The sequence below is a fragment of the Lutra lutra genome, chromosome 10, assembly GCF_902655055.1.
Source record: "Lutra lutra chromosome 10, mLutLut1.2, whole genome shotgun sequence".
Classification (NCBI taxonomy): Eukaryota; Metazoa; Chordata; class Mammalia; order Carnivora; family Mustelidae; genus Lutra; species Lutra lutra.
This window is the reverse complement of record NC_062287.1, coordinates 74,612,178-74,634,835: the sequence shown is the minus strand read 5'-3', so window position 1 is coordinate 74,634,835 and position 22,658 is coordinate 74,612,178. Positions and strand designations below refer to the sequence as shown.

Here is a 22,658-nt window from a genome sequence, read left to right as displayed (position 1 = left end):
ATTTTGTGGACTGGCTACTTTCCTCACTATTGTTTTTTAGATTCACTTACACCGTTGCACATTACTTAAACTGTTAAAAGGCTGTAAGGCATATCTGACTAACAGTTTATCCAGTCTAAGACTGACAGGCACTAAGTAGGTTTTTTTTTTTTTTAAGATTTTATTTATTTATTTGACAGAGATCACAAGGAAGCAGAGAGGCGGGGTGGGGGGGAGCAGGCTCCCTGCTGAGCAGAGAGCCCAATGCAGGGCTCGATCTCAGGACCCTGGGATCATGACCTGAGCTGAAGGCAGAGGCTTTAACCCACTAAGCCACCCAGGCGCCCCTCTTCTCCCCCTTTTTGAGATATAATTCACATACCATAAAATTTTCATATTTAAATAAACTGCATAATTCAGTTTAAAGAATATTCAGTTGTACAACCATTGTTGCAATCTAATTTTAGAACATTTTTATTACCCAAAAAAAGAAATTCTGTATCCATTCCCCCTCTAATCCCAGACCCGTCTATAGATTTCCTATTCTGAACATTTCATATAAGTGGAATCATACAAATGCAAGAGCATATAAATGGAATGCTTTCATGGTTAGCTACCTGTACTTCGCATAACCTTTTCAAGGTTCATCCATGTTGTACATACAGATACTACTTCACTGTATGGATCTACATTTTGTTTATTCATTCTCCAGGTGATGGACATCTGGTTTGCTTCCACTTTTTAGCTATTATGAAGAATGCTGCTACGAGCACTCATGTGAAAGTGTTTGTGTGGACATATGTTTTCATTTCTCTTGGGTATGTATCTGGAAGTGGATGAATTTTTAAGTTAATCTTATTCATAAACTCAAAATGGATTAAAGACCTAAATGTGAGACCTGAAACCATAAAATTCTTAAAAGAAAACATAGGCAGTAATTTCTTTGAATCAGCCATAGAAACATTTTTGTTGATATCTCTCCTCTGGGAAGGAAAACAAAAAAATTAAATAGAACTACCATATTATCCAGTAATTCCACCACTGGGTATTTACCCAAAGAATATGAAAACACTAATTTGAAAAGAAATATGCACCCCTGTGCATTATCTACAATAGCCAAGATAAGAAAGCAACCCGACTGTCCATCCGTAGATGAATGGGTAAAGAAGATATGACATATTTATACAACGGAATATTGCTCAGCCATAAAAAGGAATGAAATCTTGCCATTCGCAACAATATGGATGGACCTAGAAGGCATAATGTTAAATGAAGTAAGTCAGAGAAAGACAAATACCATATGACTTCACTCATATGTGGACTTTAAGAAACCAAACAAAGGAAAAAAAGAGACCAAAAAAGCCAGACTCTTAATTAAATAGAGAATAAACTGGTGGTTATTCTCACCTTCTTTCCTTTGGTGCTCCCATTTAAAGATATATTAGGACTTTTCTTGTATCCTCTATATCTCTTGCCCTTCCCAAATCTTCCTGCTTGTATCCCTCCATGCTTCCTTCTGAATATTTCCTTTTGACCTAAAATCTAGTTCAGTAAACCTCTCTACCTCAGTGTGCTAAGATCTGCTGCTAAACTCATTTTAGTTAAGTTTCAGAATATGTTTGACTCTTTTTCAAATCTGCTATAATTCTTTTTAAATGTTTTCAATTGTGGCTTGAAATTTACAATTTCTTTTGTCCTTCAACTTCGTATGCATAGTTATTTTTATTTTTAACTTTTTAAAATAGGCTCCATGCCTAAAATCAGGTGTGAACTCACGACTCTGAAGAGCCAAATGCGCTAACGACCGAGTCATCCAGGTCCCCAAAGAGTTATTTTAAAGTCCATATCTGGCATATCTAAAATCTGGAGCACTTGGAGCTCTGTTTTTATTGCTTACTATTTCAGCTGGTTATTGATTTATGTTGTCTTGTGTCCTTGTGTGACTGATTACCTTTGATTATAATCTGTACCTTATATCTGAAAAACTGTAGAAATGATTTAAGGCCAATGATAATGATCTTCTAGAAAGAATCTTTGTGCAATGAATCTGGGGGTGCTGGCAACCCTAAGATCATCTTAATCTAATAATGGGGTTTGAGAATGTCCTGGGTCACCCAGATGATGTGAAGCTAGGCTGCAGTCCATGGAAGGGTTTATTTATCCTATAATTTTACCCTATTCTTGGGTGCAGTCTTTCATGGTCACAATGCAAAGCACTGGGGAATCACAAAGGCCCGATGTTTATATTCCTATCCATGTGAGGCTATCAAAGGGCTACGCAAATCTTAGCTGCTACTTCTGAATTGGTAAATGCCTATAGGGCAAACGCAGACCCAAACGTCAGTCTCATTTCTCTGGATTGTCTTCTTTTCTGAGTTTTAGCTTGATAATGCTTTATTAATTTATCTCTCTGATACCTTCAAACAGATAGTGTTTTATATTTTCTTTAGCTTTTGTAGTTATTCTCAGCAAAAGGGTCACTCCATTTTATGTAGTCCACCACTATAGGGGGCAGATTTATTACTGCATTTTTTCCTTGCTACTTAAGGCTCCCTGCCTATAATACTCCCCCATTCCCTAAACTAGCTTCTTCTCATTTACCATGTGTCTGTTTACACATTATTTCCTCTGGGCTTAGTCTTCTCTAATCCCGCCGAATAGATGTTTCTCTATTTCTCTCTGTAATAACACATTCCATGCTCAAAGTGCTTTTGGTTTAATTACAGAGCCCAACAGCCCTTAAGGGCAGTCTCACTACGTCTGTGCTCTCCTCCGTATCCTCACTGCCCAGGCACAACACCTGGACATTCTACCTCAACAGTGATGGCAACTGTGCAGTTACAAAGGCATGAAAGAGCCAGGAAGTGCAGGCTCTATAGAAAATTAATAAAGAGTTGCTAATTGAGAGAACTAATAAATGAATAATGAAGTGATATTATATGCTCAACTCCTGTCAGCCTTTGGGAAAAGAAAATCATGATGCTTTACTTCTCTTATAACTTCCTATTTTTTAAATTCAAAATTGCTATTAGATGTCAACTACTTTAGGGAAATATTCTTTGAAGTCTACACTGACAACAGTTATTTGCTCCCCATTAATCTAGTGCACACGGTATTAGGAAGGCTTTCGGGAAGAAGCCATGCCTAAAGTAAAACCTTAAGTATGAATAGGATTACTGAGGAAAAGCAGATAAGAGTGTGCCAGGCCAGGGGTATCTTTTATACGCCTCTCTTATTAAAGTTCTCTTATAGAATACCATAGTACAATTATCTATTTATACATTGGCCTCTCTTAAACTAAGGTCTTGGGGATCAGAGATTATATTGTGTTGTACTCGCAGTACCTAACACAGAAGCCAGAACTAGCATCCTAGTATACACAGGACTAGTATTCAATACATGTTGCTTAAATGAAAAGTTGTCTTGGAAAGCATTTCTGCATGTGTGTGCTTGCCACTAAACAACGTGCAGCCCACTGCTTCTCTAGATTTCTATCGCCTACCTACTTCCTGGCATAGCATCAGTTTCTCACTGTTTTATACCAATGCTTATTGTTCCTTATATTCCATTTTTCATGCTGCTTTTTAATGTTCCCTAAAAACTACCCACCTAAAGGCTCTATGGCCCATTCCTAGTTCCTCAAAAGGCAGAAAATAATATCAATGATAAGTAAACATTCTAAATTTTAAGCACAAAATAGGATATATATTGAATTTAAAAATCAACAAAAAACAAAAGAAACCAGTTTAATGATGGCTGAAGAGGTTTAAAACTGAAAACTCTTAAAACCCATTTTTGTTCCTAGGTGATCAAGTCCTACCAAATGCTACTTGTTTTTGTTTGTTTTTGCAGAGAGAGAGAGGGCACAAGCAGGGGGAGCAGTAGACAGAGGGAGAAGCAGACTCCCCACTGAGCATGGAGCCCCACAGAGAACTCGATCCCAGAACTCCGGGATCATGACCCAAGCCAAAGGCAGACATTCAACTGACCAAGCCACCCAGACATTCCAAATGCCACTTGTTTTTACAGGCCTTTGGGACTATAAATTGAGAGATCAAACACTGAAAGAAACTCCGACAGACAGGAAAAAGGGGGCAGGTAGAAGATGTGGTGCACTTTACTTTCCAGAAATGAACAGGGTATTTTCTCTTTGGAAAAGTGAGGTAGGGGTACCGGTGTGACTCATCGGTTAAGCATCTGACTTTTGATTTTAGCTCAAGTTGCGATCTTAGGGTCCTGGGAACCAGCCATGCATCAGGGTCTGTACTTGGTGGGGCACCTGCTTGAGATTCTCTCTCCCTCTCCCTCTGCCCCCGACTCACCCCAGCTCATGTGCACTCTCTCTCAAATAAATAAATAAATCTAAAAAAAAAAAGTGAGGTAAAAAGATGGTTTCCTCCTCCCCATCTGAGCCCTACTAAAAAAGGATCCAACAGCTGAAGTGAGAACTAAGTACTTGGTGGCATTCACTGATGTTTGCCCTTGTGGAGGCTGCAATTTTCAAAGAAGGTAATTATACCAGGTGTCATAAGTTCTGCCTTTATATCTGTAATTTCAGTGTTTTTTGACTGCTTCCTCTGCACACTGCTGGGTGAGACAATAACTTACATTTCTGGGGCCACAGGACTGATTCTGGCCCACCCTGTATCCATGAGGTTGGATGCTGAATTAAAGGATGAGCAGAAAAGAATAAGAAATCAGGTGGAATGCTACGGTGCAATCTTTTGGGACAGCCAGGACATATCCTTGTTAAAGCGAAGGGCATTCTGTAATAGCTAGGTCACGGTCTTTGTGATCTAGAAATTTAAAATGTGACTCTTTGCAAAACTGCAGGTAGAAAAGAAGTGATTTTGCTTTTAGAGGCAGCTTATTTGCATAAATGAAGCATTTTGAAGAAAGGTCTAATTTCCCCAATACATCAGATAGTCAGGTATATGGACAAATTAAAGAGTTTTCATTGCATTACCTTTGCCTGTAAAGAAAGTAGTCTTTGAGGGCGCCTGGGTGGCTCAGTCGATAAGTGTCTACCTTTGGCTCAGGTCAGGATCTCAGGGACTTGGGATCGAGCCCCACATCCGGCTCTCTGCTCAGCGGCGAGCCTGCTTCTTCCCACCCCCTCTGCCTGCCCCTCTATTTGTGATCTCTTTGCAATAGATAAAATCTTAAAAAAATAATAAAAAAATTTAAAAAAAGTACAACCTTTTCATTGAAAGTGCAACAAGGCAGGAAAACAAATGAAATATTAATTGGCTTATTTTATGGAGACTTTCTATGTGCCAGGCATAGTGGTAAGTGCTTGTGTGCATCATCTCATTTAGCACACTCAAATAATGAGGTAGGTATTGCTGTTATGATCTCCGCTTTTCAGATGAAAAATCTGAAATTCAGAGAAGTTAAATACTTCTTTCTAAAGTTATACTAGTAAAACTCAGTTCACTGGGTCTAAAGCTGAAGCTTTTTTTTTTTTTTTTTTTTTTTTATTTGACAGAGAGATCACAAGCAGGCAGAGAGGCAGGCAGAGAGGCAGGCAGAGAGAGAGGAGGAAACAGGCTCCCCAAGAGAGCAGAGAGCCCGATGCGGGGCTCGATCCCAGGACTCTGAGATCATGACCTGAGCCGAAGGCAGCGGCTTAACCCACTGAGCCACCCAGGCGCCCCCCCCCTCCTTTTTTTTTTTTTAAAGGAGGTTCCACACCCAGCATGGAGCCCAATGCAGGACCCAAACTCATGACCCTGTGATCAAGACCTCAGCTGAGATCAGGAGTCGGATGTTCAACCAACTAAGCCACACTGGCACCCCTAAAACTGAAGCTTTTAACCAGTTACATTAACACTGTTCAAACTTTCCTTTTTGATTTTAATCACTTTTAGAAAACTCTCTACTATTTCAAGATTGGCCTTTTTCTCATTCAGTCTTCTAGAAAAGAGAAAGATGGACTGATTTTGTTAACTGGTATGTTCTGAGCCATATGGTATTTGTAACAAGATTTATTTTTCCAATTCTTGATTCATCTTCCAATAAAGACTGATCCTTCCTGTGAAGACATATGCATACATCAGACAGCTGGAAACATTAGGTGCTTTAGGATGTTCAGGATTTCTGAATGCCAATTTTCGTGATGGCTTCTGCCAAAGCATGAGTCGAAGGAAATCTGAACTGAGAAGATTACTTCCTTATAGGTCATTACTCTGGGGATAACTGCCTAAATCAAAGAGGAAAATACCTGGTCAAACTCATTTATTATCACAACGTAATAATGCTAATTGGCAGCCTCTGAGATAAGTCTGGGGGAACTCCCCTGACACATCCAATAAAGAGTTCACTATTATTGATTGTGTAATAAATAAGCCATTTTTATGCTTATTGCTGTGCTTGAGATAAGTATTTCGGTCCTGCTTGAGTGTGATTATTTCTCTCAAATTTATTCTGACCTTTGGCATTGCTGATTTCAAGCATGACCCTATTCCTATCTAGAATTAAATTATGATTGTAATGCAACAGAAGAATTTCAACACTCTACTCAAATTCTATTTTAGAACAATATGATGTTCAAATCCTTTTATAATATAACTCAACTGGAGGCTTTAAAACCACTGTTAATGAACTTTCAAAAATGCAGATTCAGAGGCATTATTTACAGCATGGCTTTCAAAGGAGGCTCAAGCATAGGAATCTCTTCGCTCTAAGGACTCAAGTTCAGGGTTTCTCATTTTGTGGACTTCTGCATTCTCTCTGAGCAGGTTTAAATAATGGTTTAATACTGCAGGTGATTCATCCCGCTACTCTACTCAATGAATATATACCTCAAAGTTATTAGGAAGTGGGAAACATATCTTTTTAAAAAATTAAATTTTTCTTAATGGTACATTTCCAAGGAAAAAGTACAAAAATAGAAAGGAAGGCAACTAACCAAAAAGTAAGTGAAAAAAATCCAGATTTTAAAAAGGCTAAAATCCTCTGGGTTTTAGCTCAGAAGGCTAGACTCTGTGGTTGGGAAAAAGAAAGATACGGGGTGGGGGTCAGACAGAAGTATGCAAGATTTTATAGGCAATGCAATGGGTACACCTGGACTTTAGTCAAATACAAACAATATCAGACCTAGATAGAATCCCTCTGAATATGAGACAAAGCCCCCTTTTATAGTAGAGTCATATATTACATGAAGAATTAAGTCACATAATGGTTAAATCAAGTAATCAAAATTACTCTGGAAAATCCCTAATGTATAAACCATCCCTCAGTAAGTTCAATTCAACTAGTTTTTCTGGCAATGGTACAAATCATTTCTGGGCTCCAGATGAAGTAGACAGCTTGTAACAGAGTGCCATGTTGTATTAAAAAATATGTTTTTGTTTATTTTGTAAAAAGATTTATTTTAGAGAAAGTGTGTGCGTACACACACGCGTACATGCATTAAAGTTGGGGGGAGGGGCAGAGGGCAACAGAATCCTCAAGCAGTCTCCCCACTGACCACAGTGCCTGATGTGGGGCTCGATCACAGGCCCTTGAGATCATGACCTGAGCCAAAATCAAGAGTCGGGTGCTTAACCGGCTGAGCCACCCAGGCGCTCCATGGTGTATTTTTAAACTTTCCAGATATTTTTCTGTTCATGAAGAATTCATCCATGTTGCGGCGTATACTCAAGATCACCTTTTTTCATTGACATATACTACTCCATAAATATACTACATTAATTTATCCATTTTACTGCTGATAAACATTAAGCTTGTTTCCAGTTCGGGATTATAATCAAGTAGGCCACAATGGACACTTGTGTACATATCTTTTGGCAAACATGAGCACACTTTTGTTGTGTAAAGACCTAAGAGTGAAACAGTTAAGCCACAGAGTAAGCATGTATTCAGCTTTGGTAGCTATAATAGCAGGTCGCCGTGTCGTATGGAAACAACTTAGCACAGTGCCTTATCACTCTTACACATTTCTTAGTATGCTGTCATTAGTATTTTTCTTTAAAAACATCTACGTATAAAACATTTTAAGCACACACACAATTATAGAACCTCTGAGTACCTGTCACCCATATTCAACAGTTAGCACTATTTGGCAAATTTACTTCATCTAATCTTCCTCTGCCCCCTTATCTTTGCTGAACTGTTCTGAAGCAAATGCCCGATATGTCATTTCTCCCCGAAATACTTCAGTTTACATCTCTAAAAAATATCGACACTTTCTTTTATAACTAGAATGCCATTATCACATGTAACCATAAAGTGAATTTAAATATCAGTCTCCCTCATTTATGCTTTGTGAATAGAAGAACTGTTTTGGCTTGTTATTATATCCCCAATGCCTTCCAGCTCTTAGCACATAATGCTACTCAAAAAACAGTCTGAGAATAACTGAAGAGATTTAAGTACTGTCACCGCCACCGAGGCCTAACTACAAAGGTTTAGGTTTCAGAGAAGAGTACAAAGTTATGGACCATGCTCTAGATCTTATGGTCATTTATATAAGGAGAAATCTAAAACTGACGGAGAGGTAGAATCACATAATTAGAAATGTCCTCCCCCCAACACATAAAATTTACTTAATGAAGCCTATTAAAATATATACCAGATGTCCCACTAAAATCTATGATGCAAGTTCAAAACAAATCTTACAATTTCTAAGCAGCACAGATGTGTTTTAATAATTAGTTTCCTTAGCTGATTAGCTTTGCAAGGTCAAAATTAGGTCAATTTACACCTAAAAGTACTAAGAGCTGATTTAATACCCAAGAAATGAATTTGGAACTAGCAGGTTTCAACTGTCAGAGATTTTTCAAAAGCCTTGAAAAAAGACTTAAGAACACAATTACAAAGAAATAGGCTCATCTTAAGTTTATTTGTAAGCTATTGGAAAAATTTAAAGCTTAATTAAAAAGTAAAATAAAAACAATACTATGAGTAAGGAATCATTAAAGTTTGAATTTTAAACATTTTAAAGTTTCATTTAATAACATTTGCATTAGCCTTAAAAAAAACTGTAAACCAAAGACTTGTTTTGACTCCCTCAAAAGAATTATCAGTGTCTCTCAAATATATCTATCATTTATCAAGTATGTCATTTAAAAAAAGGCGAAGAAAACCAAAATGAGAATTGGGAGGTAACATACAATTTATTTTTTAGTTCATGGACTGAATTTATGTTCATTTACTTTTCCCAACTTTCAAAAATCTTTAACACATAAGCCCAGATTTTCCACATTGGGCTTTTAAAAACAATGCAGGCAGGGACTTCTGTTTCTAGTCAGGATGTAGAGGTTTGCAAAGGGTCTTCACATTGATATTAACAACAAAAATAAAAACACCTTCACTAAACTAAGCAATCATGTTTTTCATTAATACAGAAGAATCTTGAAGGCAAAGAAGTCTAGATTAACTATTTTCAGAGAGGAATAAGCCAGCCAGCCCCCTTTAATTGAGCAGAGAGAAACAGTGGCTTTCATACCTGAGGGCATTTATCCAATGTTGGGACCCTGGGTGGGAAAAACAGCAAAAAATGCTGTAGGCACAGCAACCTAGCTGGAACAAGGAGAACCCAGTCAATTTTTAATGGGCAGGTCTGAGCTAGTATGGTACACTAGAGTCTGGAAAAGCCTGATAGGTAGAGCTAGCAAACCCAGAAGGTGGACGAAGCTGGTAGTTGTGCTTCGAAGCAGGCAGAGGTTTTCTTGCAATGCTTAGATCCCAAAGCCAAAATCATCTACAAGCACACAGTTCACTGTCCCCATCAACATGACATTACTACTCAACTCTGCCATCTGCCTAGGAGATGAAGTTGTTTGTTTCAGGCACCTTATGAAAATCTGTCTACACCAACAGACCTTTCAACTAATCCCGAGAGAGCAAATGCCTTCTTCTTAAAAGAGAAAGCTCAACTAGACTGTTTACTCTTCAAGATACACTTTCAAACTCACCCTCTCATTGCATCTATCAATTCTCAACTAGATCATGAGCCATGCCATAGCCACATGAGGACCTTTCCTCCCGTTGCCAACTTCCTGCTCGGTACTGACAGATCCACTGATGATCAGATTTTCCAAACCTCATAAATATCCCGACTTTGTCTTTCTCCCTAAACTCAGCTGTATTTTGACTGTCTTCCCAAGAAACTGTGAGAGAGAGAGGCCTAATCCTGTGCCCCTAGTACCTAGCCCTGACCAACCTCAATTCCAAATTAGGTAAAAGGTATCAGCCCTTTAAACCTAGCTGCCAGGCAGAGGTAAGTGGAACCCCTTCTAGGGGAAAATATTACCTATTTAATCTGTATTATCCTTTCAAATAATGGCTAACACAAAATATAAAATTATGAAATATGAGAAGAAAGAGGAAAATGTGACCCATAATCAAAAGAAAAAAAGCAACAGGGGTGTGCCTGGCTGGCTTAGTCGGAGGAGTGCACAACCCTTAGTTTCAGGGTTGTGAGTTTGAGCCCCACACTGGGTGTAGAGATTACTTACGTAAATAAAACTTAAAAAAAAAAAAAAAAAAAACAGAGTAGAATCACAGTTGGCTTAGGGAAGTAGCAAATAGATCTTAAAAGAGTGATTATAAATATGTTACGAAATTTAGATTAAAAGGTTGACCAAACTGGTTTAAAAAAAAATGAAGGAATGATAACTCAAAAAATGAAAATAGAAATTATGGAACTGAAAAACATGATATTTAACATGAAAGTATTTAGCGGCTATCTTAACAGCAGAAAGACTGTAGATGAAGAAAAAAAAGTGAATTAAATAATAGGTAAACAAATTATCCCAAAGTGAACTTCTTAAATGGCTACTATACTTCAGTCTTTTCCTTCAACCTTTTCATCCTTGGAATCAGGTTCCCTCATTTAAAATAAAATCTTCTGGGGAGCGACAAAGTGTTTTTTTCTTCCTCATAGAATCTTGGCTATAGAATTTAATTACCAACTACAATATTTCCTCCAGAAAATATCTCTTTTGTGTTCCCGTTCCCAAACCACTCTGTGTATACATCTATACTCAGAATTTTATATTCATACTGAAATTTTCTTAGCCCCTGTCTCCTGTCACTTAAGTGCCTTTTCAGGACAGAGAACAGGGATGTGTGTGTGTGTGTGTGTGTGTGTGTGTTGCGTGCGCACACCTTTGTACATAGATTTCAGACAGGTGCCTGGGACATAGTATTTAATATTTGTTTAACTGAAAAATCTGTTAATATAAATCCTTATATTAATGATTTTTAAAGTTATGATAAAAATTAAAAACCTCTCAATGCCACCATACTCATATTAGTGTACTTTGATAAAATCCGGAAGACTTTACTGTAAGAGGTTTTTAAGTACAAATATAAAAAAAGGTCTGTTGGTTTTTATTTACTCCAGTGGCTCATCTTTAATTTAGCAACTGTAGTAAAAGAAAAATGCCTAGGAAAAATATTGTTCTTTGTTAAATGACGTTTAGGAATATATTAAGGGAAGTTTATGCAAACTGAACACTGTTGTACCAGTCATTGTTAGTGCACGCTAGCAGAGATGCAGAATAAAAGAAAATATAATGCTGAAATTAAAAATATAAAAATGACTGCTCTAAGAGTTAATATATCAAATAAAAATCTTTACATGTCATACACACAAGATTTATACATGTAATCTGATAAAATCATCTTAAATATTTTCCTTTTAAAGGTAAACAACTCATTTGTTACATAAAAGGCAGTATGAAGAGTCATTCAATGCATATGCTTGCCTCTATCTTTAAGGAGCTTATACACACAGATGCCAGTATAAACCCTGATGGAACACAAAGGGAGAATATTACACAATTGCATAAATGACAAAAATACACTAGAACTCACAAAATATAACATATTAGTTCTAAGTTGTATGGCTTTAAACTACTTCCCTTTGAACACTTGTAAACTTTCCACATAATAATGGACTTGATTGCTCATTTACTGCAATGTTAGGCAGCCTGTTGTCATAGTCAGATGCTAACAATTCATACCTCATCATAAAAGCAAAGGCAATTTGACCTAAACTGTCAATAATATAAGATACATTAAAAATGTTAAAAAATTGCTATGTATGTGCTACTAGTCATTGGAAAATTATCCTTTAACCAAGATCCAAGACACATATAATTATCATAACCTGTTAAATTCCCCAAAACATAAAAAAGTTTATTAATACAAAAACACTACATTAAAAATGCTATCAAATTTCTTCTGTGGTGTATGTGCCTGTGTGTGTTGGTGGTGAACACTGCAAAGAAAAGATGTTTTATTAAAGGTTCTAACAAACTTGAGAAAGCCATCTAAAATCACTATCAGTCTACAGCACACATGCTTTTGAAATTAAATGCAAAGGGGGTTTTCTTAGTATCTTGTTACTTTGAAAAATCCAATTTCCTCTAATATTTTAATTAGGCTACAAATTTAGAATCTCATTAGAAATAAATGGTTATGCATATATTTAAAATGGGCTTAACTACTCAGAGAAATCCATCTTACTTTTTGGCTATGCATTCAAGTTTTAAGCAGGAGGATTTTAATATTTTTTAATATATTTGAAGGTTTGTACTCAGCAGTAGAAAAGCAGATACTTTTTTCTTTACACTATCTAAAGAAGCCATACCTCTTCCTCCCCAAAGTAACTTTTCCATCTCTTTGGCAGGTACTGCCTTTTTTTTTTTTTTAAGTATTTTCACTAATTTTTCTTACACTATAAAGGAGAAACAAAGTTCCAATTAGGCACTCATCCTTTTTAATACCTTTGTTGTGGATTATTCCCAAGTAACCAGGCGAATAATCTATCTATTTAAAAGTAGCCTTAGAGACTAGGCTTGTATAATAGCTCCAGATGGTTGGTAGCAGAAGAGTGTACGGAGTTGGCACCACCTCAAAGAGCAAAAGATAGTTGGAGTAGATATGATGGATAGTTGGGACTCACAAATAATGAAACTGTAATAAAGGTATTACAGGCCACAAACCCTTATTCATGCCAGGATCAGATTAGGGTAAGCATGCTGGGAGGGAAAGGAAGTTCTTAAGACATGTAGATGCTTGACTGAAAAACAAAAAATACACTCTGAAAATATGAAGAAAAAAATTTTTTGAAGATCTACTTTTTCTTTGCAACAAAGAAGATGGGCTATGTCACTTACTTTATCATATAAATCTGTTAGCCCTTTCTCTGAGAAAGAGCGTATTTTGATCACACTCTCTCTCTCCCTACCAACAACTGCGAGACTATTAGCTGAGAATCACATTTTTCAGACCTGTTTCATATGCAACATATTTTAGATTTTTCAGATCTGTTTCAAATGCAACAGGCTACCTCTCTTCTTCCACACCTCAAATATCTCATTCATAAGTTTCTGTATCTTCCCTTAATAGCTTGTACAATCCTATCAGAGTTGTTTTTTAGGGGGGTCAGGATATTTCACAAGACACAGTGATTTATTTTTCTTCACCCCAAAAATGGGAATATTAGTACCTACTTCAAATGGTTATTAAGAAGACTAAATGGAAAAAAAAAAGAAGACTAAATGAAATAATCATTTTAAAGTGATTAGCATGTTGTCTGTCATGCAAGTGTTCAATGACTAAGACATTATCACTAAGACAATTTTTGTTGACAAATTATTTGACAGAATAATCTCAGGGTTAAAGTTGAATAAGTACTAAAATTTCTATGTTCAGTACCTGGCATGTATCCAATAAATATGGTTTGAAACTATACATTCCTCTCAAAGGTGATTACAGGAGTATGTTCTTCAGCAGTGATCAGACTTGTACACAAGTCCACTTCAACCTTCTACCACCTCCTACCTAAACATTAGACTTACCTCGTTTCCAGAATTTTATACTGAAATCATTCAGGCATGCTGGGAATAAAAATATTAATCTAAAAGGCTCTTTAAAGAAATAAGGTAATATAACAGTTTCTTTTGGATTTATCTTTCTTACGGAACTCTTTAGGGGAACAAATGCAGCAAGTACCTACTTGATATGTTCTTTAATACAAAAATTTCTATTACAGTTTTTGTGTTAGACTTTATGAGCTTTTTTGTGTTTGGTTTCTATTTTATTCTTTTAAACATGCAGAATAAAACCAAGATCATTAAAACGTAAGTACAATTTATTTCAACAAAAAGCTTCTTTTACTCTATGGCAAGTAACAGGAACAGAAAATAATTCTATATATGCACCGTGAAACTCTTCTGTAGCACAACACTACTGCAGCTAAAACTGCTTGCTGAGACTTTTTAATCACTAGTGTACAACTGGACCTATGTGCTGCCAGAGGTGCTGAATGAAGATCTGGACAGAGGAACTGGACAGCATGACGTGGGCAGGGGGTATAGGAACAGGATGGGAGTGAAGAACTCTGCTCATCTGGGTTCGTCAGTGGGGCCTACCGCTCACTGAGAGGGCCAAGGGCTCTCAGGTTTACAGGGTCTGCAGTGGTACAGGCCTGCTTTGTGGCCAAGCTAGTTCTAAGATGCGGTTTGAGAGTATTTTGTCTATTCCTTTAGCTCTCCCAGTATGTCTGGAATTATGTTGCTTAACTCTTCAGTAAATCACCTTTTGCTTTAACAAGCTGATTTGGACTTTGTTGTCTAAAACTAAGAACCCTGACCAATAACCCAAAAAATAAAGAACATTTCAAAAAAACTCAGTAAACTCCTCTGTCTACCTAAAGCTAAAAAATATCCACAGCTAAAAACAGCTTTTCAAGTCTTCACTACAGTTTTACATTTGCTCTCCTCTGATTCATGTGAAGGGCACAGAAAGATGACCTAAAATAATATTACTTAATAATACTGGTAATATGCCAATTTCTATCTAAGAATTCCCTTATAGATCAATCAACTGTCATTAATCAAGACATCTTTTTTTTAACTCTCAAGGATTACTAACATCAAACACAGAGCTTAACTCTAAGACTTAAAACCTTTAGTCTATAATTTCAATTGAACAAATTATTTCAGTTACTATAAAGGACAACTGGAAAATCTGGGAGAAATGAATGGGAAGAATGAAATTTTGTTTTTATCAGTTAAACAAATATAATAGGTCTCCCCAAATAAAATAAAAATAAAATAAAAAATCTGGGATCTAGATAGCTACTTTTTAAAAACTGTAAAAACAATTTCAATGAAAGGAATTCCTCAAAACATCAAAGCACACTGTTACTCACTTGATATAAAATAATTATTAGATCAAAATGAACAGAAACAATTTTTAAGAAGTCATAAAATCTTTTGTATGTCTATCTTTTAAAAAGTCAGGTTCAAGAGTCAAAGTCAACATGACTATAATCTGTTTCACACAGTTATAGATTATACAGTTTTCAGTAAAATTTTAATTTGAAGGTACAATTAGTATTTCAAAAACTATACAATTAATTTTTAATATAAATATTTGTATCAATACCACTTACATAAAATCATACTTTCTTAAGTAAAGGCTCACATTTTATTAACATTCTGAGTCTCCTGGTAAAAAATATTGTTATCTTAGTATTAATAAACAGTTAGAAAATATTTAAGAAAAAAATTAATATATTTTAATAACCTAACATTTCTGGCTACTTTGTAGGTGCTTCCACATATATTAATTCATTAATCTGTGTAACTAGTCTACAAGATAGAAATTATTACTATTTCTCTTAAAGCAGTTGATTAGTCTGAGGTATAGATTACCTAGGTAACTTGAGCAAAGTAAGGAACTAGTGAGTGCCAGAACCAAATGGGAATCCAGACTAACTTTTCTAATGCCCATTACACCAGGATGCTTCTTTAAAAAAAGGTAATTCATCATTTCTTTCTTATATTTTACAGAGGAATATAAAATATTATACCAAATGAAAATATTTTACTTCCATCTATATTGAGTGTTAAGAGTTATCAGGAGGTGTAGGACATGAACTTGTCTATGAAGATAAAGACGAGTACTCTCAATTAGTTACATGAGAGGCAATGAGGAAGACTCTATAAAGAAAAATCATTGCAAACATGGTGTCCTAGTACTTTCTCCTCTCAACTAAACTAACTTTTTTGAAGTCTACTGACCCATCAAAACAGATCTGTTCAATAGCCTAACAAAGGCAAAGATAGACTGTCGAAGGCAATAGTCTTTTTCATTCATCACAGGTCCGGTAATTAATTCATTAGCCTGCCCATCAACTGCACTGCTAGTGAGATTTGTGAAAGGAGATGAAACCGCTTACCGTGCACATGGATGTCTTTGTAATTTGCAGGGTAAAATCTGAAGAAAACTCCAAAGCTGAGACAGATGTTGTATGGCAATCTATTTGCTACCCATTAAGAAAGAGTGGAAGGAAGAATTTAGTAAAAATAGTGAAAACAAACCCAAAACCAAACAGATAAATATTTCTTATGCAAAAAGGATTACTGTAAACCAATGGTTTGCAAAGTTTAATCATTCGAACCTCACTTCTGGGTTGGTTTTTTTTTTCCCCTCTTTTTCTTTTCTGGGGTTGTTTTCAAATTTAAAGGCTACTAGCACTATCATTTAATTTTTGTATAAACCAAATGAGTATTTTTTTACTTAGACTTCTTGTAAGAACACTATATATCAAATCATGGCTCTGATGTGCTAGAGTTTTTCTGAGATACAGTAAAACATCTTCAAATAAAATTCTTTTCTTGTTTTCCAACTAAAATAATTTTGTATACCATTAGTGGTACACATTTGCTATAAATTATACATGATAAGAGTCAACATTTTTATAGAAAATGCCAACTTGAAAACATAGGCTAATGAAAAGGATAAGGTATTTTAGAATTCCTTTTTGTAACTGCATTTGAAGGAAAGTTTGTTAGATATTAGGAAAAACCGTAACAGATAAAATCAAAGAGCCAAGCCAAGGAAGAAGATTCAACTCAGGAAAACAATGGCCAAAGAGCCTTATCTTTCTGTTCTGCCCTGGTTCAATTCCTTCTTCATTTCACTTTGGAGAGCAGGGAGGTCATGAAGGCCTGACTTGCCATGAGTAGATTATGACACAGCATACACAATTCATAGGACTATGTACTTGAGCCATTACCCTCTTTTAAATAGCTTGAAAAAATTTTAAAGAAGTTACAGTGTGGCTGAGTTTTATTTATAGAGCATTGTGGAACATGGAACAAAATATATTTACCCAAGCAAACAAGTAAATAAATACTGATTAATGTTTAAAAAAAAGAGAAAGAGTATGTGTACTTTTTGAACATCTTTGTTATAAGTCTAAAATCTTCTATTTCAACTATTTATTCATAGAAGTTTTGGGCATTAAAGAGAGAGCACTATAGAGAAAAATAGTCCCTCCCCCTACTACCCTCCTCTTTCTGCACAGCCTTGAGGCTGAGTTGGCTGGAACTGTACACTCCTAGCCAGAATCAAGGAATGCAAATAAATCTCTTATTATCAGTGTACCACAGGATTCAACAGTACTATAATCATTAACCAGGTTACAGTTTTTTCTTAAAAGCTAAATGCAATTTTAATCAGCTTGCTCTTGTTGAGAAACTTTTTAAGTTTATTATAATATGCCAACTTTAAATATTTTATCTATGAAGAAAATATACAAATATTTATTGAATATCCATTCTATGCAGAGAACAATTATTGATGCTATGAAAGTGTGACAACAAATATCAGACAATGCTCTGAACCTAAAACTGAACAAACTATATCTAATTAAAACAGACAAATTAAGGATTTTTTAAGAAAAGCAATGACTTTTCACTGCAAAGTTATTATTTAACCTATGTAAATTTGACACAGCAAAATTCACAATAAAACTAAAGAGTAACATGATGAACGGTAAGATTTTAAAACACAAAAGGAATTAACTGAGAAATCTGAACAGAGTAGGGCTTCAGCTTCATAGGCAAATTCAGTGTAATTACTTAATCTGAAAAGCTGGAAGAGATTTGAACGTGAGATGTTAAACTGCATAGAACATATGACATGAATGAATAATCTCACTATAAATGAGAAACTAGAATAAGGCCATGGAGGTAGTGATGAAGCATAAATGATAATACAGCAGGACTTTTCACCTTCAAACCCCTCAGAGTAAGGAACTGTGATATACAAAAAGATAAGTGATTCCAATGGATGATACAGTCAACTGGTAAATACTGTAACCTCAAGGTACATTAGACTGGTTAATATAGGAAGGATAACCACTGTTTTGAAAGCCCATATATAATATCAATATGTTAATTTCAAATACTGAACTCATAAATGAAAACTGATAAAAATGGCAATTCTGTTAAAATACAATTGGTAAAAACACCTACCTTAATACTACAAGCATCTGAAATAAGAGTGTCTGGATCTAAAACTTCCACAACAGCTTCTGGAATAACTGCTTTCTTCATACAGGACATGTTGAAGCCATATACATTATCCCAAAAAGCAATTCTATCGGCATGTTTATTCATATCACTTACTGCCACAAGGCTGATAGTGCAAATATCAGGGTAGACTGTAACAGATAAAATTCCCAACAATTTATCATTATCTCCCTTTGTGGCAAAATATACTTTTTTTAAAAGGCTAAATACAAATCCCCAAATCATCAGTATGAATTATTAGCAATTGATTACTAGTAGTGGGGGATTAACACAGATATAGATCAGGGAAAATAACCAAGTTCCATCTTGTAGCCTCTTTAAAAAAAAAAGATTTCCATTACAGTGATGGCAAGACTAAAATAAGGATTTCAACAATGGGTTCTTATTACAATAATTAAAATAAGAGAGCATAATCAAATAAACTGGAAATGAAGATATCTGTTAATATTAAACTTATAATATGCTAACTTTACAAAGATACTAAATCTTTATACATTACTCTGAAACATGTAGAAAGAGACAAATCATTTAAAAAGGGGCAATTACTGGTGATGTAATAAATAGTAAGAAAGGGGAGGTAGAAGATACTGAGGGAGTACACAGCAAAAAATGCTAATTCAGATATGGCTATAGCAGAGCTGCAGGATAGTATATAAGAACTGAAGACCACATGAATTAGGAGCAGGGAGGGAGTGTTCTAGGCAGAGTGAGCAGCGTGCATATGGGGTCACAATTAATATACACTCCAATTGAAGAGAATGAGATATAAGGTAAAAGGTAAAGGTAAGCAGGGAGGAAAGAAAACACGGCTGGATTGACCATGTTAGTAAACTGGATTTTATTCTAAGACTAACAACAAGCCTGTGAACAATCTTACACAGAGTTACAACCTGATCAGATTTTGGTTTTGGAAACGCCAGATTGAATACAATGTGGAGAATGAATGGAAAGATGCAAGATTAAGACAAAGACAAAGTGAGACAGTTGTAATAACCTGGGTGATCTGAAGTAGAGTGATGGCTGTGGGAAAGGAAAGGGGGAGATATAAACAGCCGGCCCTTGAACAAGACGGGTTCAGTTACACATGGATTTTTTTTTTTTGATAAATACAGTACAGTACTGTAAATGTGTTTTCTCTTAGGATTTTATTAATAACACCTTTTCTCTGAAAAGTACAGTATATAATACATATACAAAATGTAATGATCAACTCTTTATGTTAAGGCTTCCAATCAACAGTAGGCTATTAGTAGTAAGTTCTGGGGGAGTCAAGAGTTACAGATTTTTGACCACACAGAGGGTGGGGCAGTTGATGCCCCTAACTCCTGCACTGTTCGACAGATATTTAGGGGGAAGAACTCACAGGATTGGCTGGCTGTGGAGGTAATGAAGGGGGAAAAGTCAAGGACAACAGTTTTTAGCTTTAGCAGTGGGGCAGATCTTGGTACTAACCCTTACATTAGGGAATAAATAAGGGCAGATTCAAGAGGAACAAAAGAGTTCAGTGCTTATGGGACAAATGGGTAAAAATATCCAATAAGCAGCTAAATAAACAGGACTGAAATTTAAGAGATGATCTGGGTTCAAGATATAAATCTGGGATGATGATCATATGAATGGAAATGTGAGTTACAGGAGCTCATGAGGTCATGTAGGGAGAGTACACGATGAGTACTAGAATTTAAAGGTTGTATAAAAGGAAAGGAGGCTGATAATAAATGGCTGAGAAGCTGGGGCTACCTAAGCAAGAAGAAAATCAGGAGAGTATTAAGAGAGGTGATGGAAGACAGTGATTTGGGAAGAAACTGTTCTAATAACAAGAGTAAAAAGTATGGCATCAAATTAAAAAAAAAATATTGGGGGTACCTGGGTGGCTCAGGTCATGATCCTGGGGTCCTGGGATGGAGCACCACATCAGGTTCCCTAATCAGTGGGGAGCCTGCTTCTCTCTCTCCCTCTGCTCCCCCCCACCACCTGTGTTCTCTCTTGCTCACACTGCTCTCTCAAATAAATAAATAAAAATAAATTTAAAAATATTTTTCTCTGACAAATAAATAACAAAATTAATTTTGTCCGTCAAATAAAATCCAGGGGATTCATATATTAAAATAGAAATCACATCTTCTTAGATCAATAAACTGAAAGCAAGTATAGATGTATCAAAGAAATGCAAAAAAGAAATAATTCCATGATTACTAACTAGTTTTTACACTTAAACAGCAGAGAAATAAGCCTCCCCTTCCTCCAAACTTTGTTTCTATCCACGGCCTTCGGAATTTATCATTCAATCATAGCAGTACTAAACTGTCTTCCTAATAAAGCCCATGATAAGATCTGTTGGCATCAAAGCGATTGCTCCTCTCAAGCCTGATGTGTGAGACACCCAGAAAAAATACTTGGTGCTATGTCATGATAAGAACTTTCTCAAGTCCTGCCTAAGGGGCACGTGAGGCAGATGTGATCAGTGCACTGGGCCACAGGACTGGGTACTGGGCTACCATGGACTGTTGAGTTACTTCTACTGTCCTCTTCCACCCACATGGTTAGGTTTCCTGACTGTTTAAATTCCTGACTAATACAAATTCTTCAAGGTATCTGTTTTGTTGCTGACTATGCTGAGCCAGCAAGAACATTAGCTATAGGAAAGCATGTTTAGTTTAGTTTAGTTTTTTTTTTTTTAAGATTTTATTTATTTGACATAGAGACAGTGAGAAACGGAACATAAGCAGGGGGAGTGGGAGAGGGAGAAGCAGGCTTCCCACTAAGCAGGGAGCGGATGCAGGATTCAGTCCTAGGACCCCGGGATCATTACCCAAGGCAAAGGCAAACACTGAACGGCTAAGCTACCCAGGCGCCCCACATGTTTGGTTTCTTAAACCAGATCCTTTGGTGAGAAACACTGAAGCAGAAACAGAACTCTAAAGTAACTTTGGATACTTGGCAACTTCTAGCTATCTTTTGTTGGACTTAATATGACAATCATACAGGGACGCCTGGGTGGCTCAGTTGGTTAAGCGGCTGCCTTCGGCTCAGGTCATGATCCCAGCGTCCTGGGATCGAGTCCCACATCGGGCTCCTTGCTTGGCGGGGAGCCTGTTTCTCCCTCTGCCTCTGCCTGCCATTCTGTCTGTCTGTGCTTGCTCTCTCTCCCTCTCTCTCTGACAAATAAATAAAAAATCTTAAAAAAAAAAAATGACAATCATACAAGTTTCACACATTTTGCCCTATAACTCCATCCTTAAAGACGAATATAATTAGAGTACAGAGCAGGGATCAGCAAACCTTTTCTGTAAAGTAACTATTTCAGGTTTTGTGGGCCATATGGTCTTCGTTGAAACTATTTATCTTTGCTGCTAGAACTGTGAAACCAGCCACAGACAATAAATAAATAAATGGGCTTGGCTATGTTCCAATAAAACTTTATCTACAAAAACAGGCAGCAGGCCAGATATGGACACCCCTGATATGGACAAGGGAGAAATGGATGAGGGAGGTCATTATCAGAGCCACCATATTGTGCTACTTCAGGGAATGCCATTCACACTATGGTCTATGGGAAACTGAGTATCCTTCCGAGTCATGTAGTGCACATTCAAACTAGTTCTTCTATTTCAGATATTATTAAAAATCTTTGTGAAAAATTTAAAATATCATTAGTCCCTATATCAAGGGGTGGCAAACAATGGCCCATGGGTCAAATTCAGCCCCTGCTTGTTTCTATAAACAGTTTAACTGGAACACTGACACCCCTCATTTATTTACCTATGGTCTATGGCTACACTGTGTTCTAGAGGCAAAACCGAGTATTTGGAACAGAGACTGGAGGGCTTACAAAGCTGAAAATATTTATTGTCTGGCCTTTGTAGAAAAAGTTTGCTGACCTCTGGCTCTGTATCAAGCACTATGATATACTAGTAATATTAGCAAGAAATAAGGATAATGTTTTCATAAGGAAAAAATGCAATTTACTAAAATAAATTTAAAAAACTTTAAAAATAGCTTGGTAATAAGTAGAAACAAACGAAAGAGGAATCTGACTTTATACTTTTTCTAGGGTTGAGGTATATTTTTCAAGTAATTACATTTCACAAAGATACAGAAAATCATGGTTTATTTGTTAGCATTTAGAAATGAAATTATTTTTTATCTTTGTTACTAAGAAGGATGAATATTCATAAAGGACCTGTAATCAGTATTATAGGTCAGTTTAGTTCCATATCCACCTCCTCACAGCTGGCTAAAATTTTGGGCCACCTGCCAGAATCCTGACTAACCCTTTCACATTCTGACACATTTGTCATTTGATTTTTGTCAGGTAGAAGCATAATTGAATAA

General features: G+C 36.2%; 1 protein-coding gene across 2 annotated transcripts in view; it reads right to left on the bottom strand.

Annotated features, from left to right (window-relative positions):
- PRMT3 (protein arginine methyltransferase 3) overlaps positions 1 to 22,658 on the bottom strand; it is a 130,289-nt gene that overhangs the window by 23,186 nt on the left and 84,445 nt on the right. For both annotated transcript variants that reach the window (XM_047690512.1, XM_047690511.1), the window contains exons 12-13: positions 18,267 to 18,454; positions 16,184 to 16,270 (exon numbers count right to left, since the gene is read on the bottom strand). In XM_047690512.1, coding sequence (XP_047546468.1) covers positions 16,184 to 16,270; positions 18,267 to 18,454 — 275 coding nt within the window. The remainder of the gene's footprint in view (positions 1 to 16,183; positions 16,271 to 18,266; positions 18,455 to 22,658) is intronic.